This window comes from Gavialis gangeticus, unplaced genomic scaffold, assembly GCF_001723915.1.
Source record: "Gavialis gangeticus isolate Ggan-Ray unplaced genomic scaffold, GavGan_comp1, whole genome shotgun sequence".
NCBI classification, from domain to species: Eukaryota; Metazoa; Chordata; order Crocodylia; family Gavialidae; genus Gavialis; species Gavialis gangeticus.
This window is the reverse complement of record NW_017728997.1, coordinates 48,325,720-48,331,196: the sequence shown is the minus strand read 5'-3', so window position 1 is coordinate 48,331,196 and position 5,477 is coordinate 48,325,720. Positions and strand designations below refer to the sequence as shown.

General features: G+C 44.6%; 1 protein-coding gene across 1 annotated transcript in view; it reads left to right on the top strand.

Moving 5' to 3' along the window:
- DOCK3 (dedicator of cytokinesis 3) overlaps positions 1-5,477 on the top strand; it is a 791,467-nt gene that overhangs the window by 627,072 nt on the left and 158,918 nt on the right. The window contains exons 16-17 of the mRNA XM_019504626.1: positions 4,077-4,239; positions 4,662-4,768. Coding sequence (XP_019360171.1) covers positions 4,077-4,239; positions 4,662-4,768 — 270 coding nt within the window. The remainder of the gene's footprint in view (positions 1-4,076; positions 4,240-4,661; positions 4,769-5,477) is intronic.

Genomic DNA, 5,477 nt, shown 5'->3' with positions numbered 1-5,477 from the left:
GTTTATGAAACTTCTGTCCCAGATCCCTTCCTGGTTCAAATTAAGTCACAGTCCCCCAGCATACGTTTCAGTCTTGGGCTGGGCTGCGTTGTCTGCTCCAGTAGAGAAGGGTTCAGGTGGCAGATGGGGCTGAGGAGGGAGGCAGGGGCTTCCCCCTCTCAAACAAACCCTGGCTGGGGTCTGGGGCCAGGGAGAAGGGTTAAATACCCCTTCCCCTGCTCAAACTTACTGCTGGCTGCAAATCCCAGAGACCTCAGAAGCACCAGGAAGAAGCATCAAACACAGAGCCCATGCAGGCTACATGCCAGATAGCTGTGCTGCACTAGTGCCTCCTGGCGACTGGCCTAAGCCACTGCAGGCATGTGGCTGCATTTCCTGAATCAAAAGTAAATGTGCATCCAGTTGTTTCTCAGTTTAATCTCTGCATTTTCAACTAATCTGCAAAGACTGAATTGATTCATCCTCGGGTTTTTGACTGTCTATACTTAGTCTTTAAGCCAGCAGCTACCCCACTAAGCCCCACATCCTTTGGCTTCCTCTCTTCCTCCTCACCCCACAGATCTCCAACATGCCTCCCTCTCATAGCTTCCCGGGGAGGGGCAGCTTCTAAAAGAGCACCAGAGAAGGCTGTGGATAACAGTTAACCTCTTACTGGTTAGAGCACTGTTCTGGGGAGTCGGAAAGACCCAGGTTCAAACCATCTGTGGGTGAGGAGGGCCCAGAACCTCAGTGTTCTGACCTTCCAGATGAGCGTCTAGCCACTGGGCAATTGGGGGAGAAAAGATGGGAAGTCTCTCCTATCATTTTGTTGCCTGTGCATATGCACAGTCTGCACACATATACAGTTGTTCATATGCTCAGGGCTATGTGGTCAGGAATACAATTCCAGCCTGATCATAAATGGCGTTTTTGGCATTCAGATGACCATGCAGATGTCCATATCTGGACACTTAGATGACCAGGAAAGAATAGAATGAAATTCTCTCTTTTAAGCTCCCTTTTCTCTTCCAGGCTCCCCACCATCAAACTAAGGGTTGCTGCAGAAATGTTTACCTGCTAGGTACAGAAATTAGACTCTTTAGGGAATTGTTTCCCACTCTAATAAGCAAGCTAGCCACACAGAACATATTCCTGCATAGAGCTGCATACACACATATCGTAACGTTTCCTTTTGGTAGCAATTAAGAAACTGAGAAGACAGTTTTAATGCTCATTCTCCACTTGGCAACAATAGACCAACCCTAGAGAGATATTTGTGGTGGAAATACAGGCATTCTTTCTATCATGTTTTCTTGCAACACCAAGTGAGCTTTAAAAAGTGTGGCACCATTCTCTTATATAACTGAGTTAGTCATCAAAAATGTCATCAGAGAGGCATTTCAGACATTATATTTTTCAGCACCACCAACTCCACCCACCTGCCCACTGTTCCAACAGTTAAAATGCTTATACCTGCTATACGCTGTTACAGGTTGCTTTCAGGCAGAGCAGAGTTAGGCATGTTTGGTCTGGCAGCCTGAGCCGACCGCTTTTACTTTTGCTGCTGGCTTTAGCTAAGGGCCGTCGCCTCGGCTGCAGCTGAGTTAATCTGTAGCACCATAACACCATCCTGGGTTTTTAAGAAATGCAGAACAAATAGACAAAGCCCAACAAATAAACTGCCACTTAGCTTTTCCAAGTTTCTGGCCTGCTAGGCTTTCCCAGGCTTCACACCCCACCTCTCCCAACCCCCTTAACCTCTTATCTTTCAGAGGCTTTGAAGAAAGCTCCTTGCAAATAAAACAGACAAATAAAAAACAGAAGAGAAGTTTTGCTCACAGCCCCTTCCAGCAGCTGCTTGAACTAGACTGCCCACAGGCTCAGGGCAGCCCTGAGGCTCCCTTCAGCATCCGACATGGCTGGCTCTTCTTCATTCCCCACACCTCTGTTAGCTCCCTTTCTAGGGAGGCTTACTGAATTCCCCAACTTGAATTCTCAGCCTCTAGTGAGTCTGGGGTGGGCATGGGGAATGCTTCCAGCGTGTGGGGCCATTCAGGCTCCTCCACACCCCTAGTAACAGGGCTGGGCCCTGTTACACATACTCAATTTGAAGTAAGTCTAGGACTCTGCAATAAAAACCTACCTGGGGAGAGCGATTTTGTTTTGAAACCTGACCCTCCAGTGAATTTTTCTCTATCATTATCAGTTTTGATTCTTCCCTCTTTGTCTCAGAAATAAGAGAATTCACTGGTAGAAAGCTTGGGTATAATTATTGGAGATGTGTTTTGACACTTATCATCATGTACATACTAATAAGGGCACAGTAAAATCAATATTCTCGTTCAGAAGAGATTTTAGAGATACTTTGGAGGAATCTCTATAGCACTTCCTCTTATGGCAGTGTTCCCTGTGGGTTACTGAGAAATGTTTTCTTATTGGAGGCTATGTTCCACATATTGCATTGTGTGGTACTTGACTTCTGTTTCTAAATGGAGGAGCTTCCTGCCATGAATCAGTTTCTCTTGGGGAAGATATGCTTGAAGATTCTTTAAGCTGTTTCTTTTCTAACTGGTTTTAAGATCATAGGATTGTAGAAAAGTAGGGCTTGAAGGGACTTTACAAGGTCAACTAGTCCAGCCCCCTGCTCAAGGCAGGATCATCCCTAACTAAACCATCCCACATAAGTGTTTATCTAACCTGCTTTTGAACGTTTCCAAGCATGAGGATTCCACAGCTTCTCTAGGTAGCCTGTTCTAATGCCTGATCACTCTCAGAGTCAGAAATTTCCTCTGAATCTCCATCCTAAATTTCCCCTGCTTCAACTTGAGACCATTGCTTCTAGTCCTATCCCCATAGTTCTTTCAGGTTTTCCTCACAAGTCTTGCTCCCAGGCCCCTAATCATTTTTGTTGCCCTATGCTGGGCTCCTGCCAAACTGTCGACATCCTCTTGAAGTGTGGGGCCCAAAACTGGACAAAGTTATCCAGGTTATCTCACTAGTGCTTAACATAGTGGAAGAATTACTTCCCTTGCTTTGCAAGTGACAGTCCTGTTAATAAATCCAGGATACTGTTGGCTTGTTTTGCAACAAAAGCACACTATTGAATCATATTCAGCTTATGGTCCACCATAACTCCCAGGTCCTTCTCTGCAGTACTTCAATTAAGCCATTTGCTTGAGTCATATTTTTCAGCCTACTTTTTGAGTGTCCTACCTAATATCTGAATTTGTGAAAAGCCATACCTTCAATTTATTTGCAGTGCAGTGCAAACCTTGTAGTGCTTCTATTTTGGGAACTGTAGGACCTTTCCTTCAGTATTTCTGCCAACTCTTGCCTTCTGTTTTGAAAATTTCCATTATTCTTCTAAATATAATTGAGTCACACTTTTTTCCTCCACATTTGAGAAATTATTGATCTGTTGAGACACTTAGGCATTTTAGTTTACAGAACCAGGAATTCAGTCATCCCTTGTTCCTTTAGGTGATAATTATTCATTTGGGGTTCTTCATTTGTTACTAATCAAAGAACTGAAGAGACATTTTCTAAGGATACTAAGACACTGTAACTTGATCTCAGAAAGGGACAATGATTCACAGGATTTTTAAAAATTTGAGAGTTAAGGGAGGAGTTCTGTGTAGGGAGCTATGACAAATGCGGCAACCCATTATTTCCTGAAAACCTAATAAAAAGTGAGTATTCATCTTCTATGGCCCATTGCTTTACTTATGGACTTTTTATTAAATATATCCTTTCCCTACTTGATGCAGAAGTTAAAACTAAGTAACAACTGAATTAAAAAAGAAACCAAACAAATCCTATTTGAATGCAGCCAGTGGTACACCTTGCACACAGTGGCATATCTGTTTCAAAGTCTAGTCTAAAAAGTGCCTTAAAAAAAAACTTCTGATTACTTTGTATCCAGGATTATCCTTCCATTTTTGCTGTGTGTGTGCAGAAGTGTATGAATTATACAAAGGAAAAAAATCACTAGATTTCAGTATCCTCAGCATGAAGCTCAACTGTGTGATTAAATGACTCATATAAAGTAGCATGATGTCTTTTATTCTTAACTTATATTCTTGCATGTTTTATTCTAGGAATGTATCAGCCTGGGTTCAGGAGAGCCAAGCAGGAGTGCATACCATTCTTTTGTCCTGTACCATAATAACAGCCCTCGGTGGGGAGAGATCATCAAATTGCCCATCCCCATTGACAGGTTTCGTGGGTCTCACCTCCGCTTTGAGTTCAGGCATTGCTCCAGTAAGTGCAACATAAGCCCATGTTTGAAACAAATGTAAAAATGCTGACTTTTTTCTGTTAATATAAGGTTAGGTTATATTGTTGCTGAAGAAAAAAGGAAGATTCTTAAAGTACAATATAAAAGTCCATGTTGGGGTTCTTACCGAGTGTTAGTAGAGATTAGAAGAATATTAAGAAGCTTACTTTCTTTTCAGCTTGTGCAACTACAGTTTTCTCTGGTTAGCTCTGCTCTTGATTAGTCCTTGTCTGATTTTTATATTTATATGTAAGATTACTAGCATCAAGTGAAACCTACAACAATACACCTATTATGAATACTGAAGTCAGCTCTATGTCTTGTTTGTTAAGAGGTAGAGAGAGAGAGATAATATATATTTGCAGTACATACATAAATGTTTCTCTCTTTCTGTCGTCTTTTGCAGCAAAAGATAAAGGGGAAAAGAAGCTCTTTGGCTTTGCATTCACTCCACTGATGAGAGATGATGGCACCACCTTGTCAGATGATATCCATGAGCTTTATGTTTATAAGGTACAGTCACTCACAGCTCTTTAAACACTGCACTAGAATACTGTCCCCTACCCATTCCTACTTCAGTGTAGATATGCATGTGTAAAGTTCATTATATTTTCCTTTAGAACAGGGGTGGGCAAAATACGGCCTGCGGACCATTCTATCCAGCGTGCAGGGCCCCTAAAAAAATTAATATTTCTCTGCCCTTGGTTCCTGTCAAAAATGGCAGGAACCAAGGGCAGTAGAACACAGAAGATGCTCAGCGGGCTCCAACAACAGCGGGGCCCGCCTGGCCCCACCCCCCAGCTGGAAGCCCCTCCCGGGGTTTCTGGGCTGGGAGCATGTGGCTCCCCCGTCGGCGCGGGAAGCTCAAGTAAGTGAGGGAGGGACCCCAGGCAAGGACATAGGGGAGGGAAGTGGCCCTTCCCCACCCACACCCAGTGCCCCGTGCTGCAGCTGCTTGCAGCCCCCATGGCAGCCAGGCTGGCAGTGGGGCGGATTACAAGCTGGTAGTGAGCACGGGGAAAAGTGGCTCCTGCCTGGGGCTGCCTGGGCCTGCTCCGGACAGCCCCACGCAGGATGTGAGCGCCGGCCATGGGGCAGGTGAGGGGCCACTTTTCCCCACACTCAGCACCAGCTTCTTCCCTGCTGGCGAGCAGGGGATCGGGGCTGTGTGCTGCCCCCTGCCTGTACTGTGAGGCTGGGCGGCAGTGGGAGTGAGTGGACG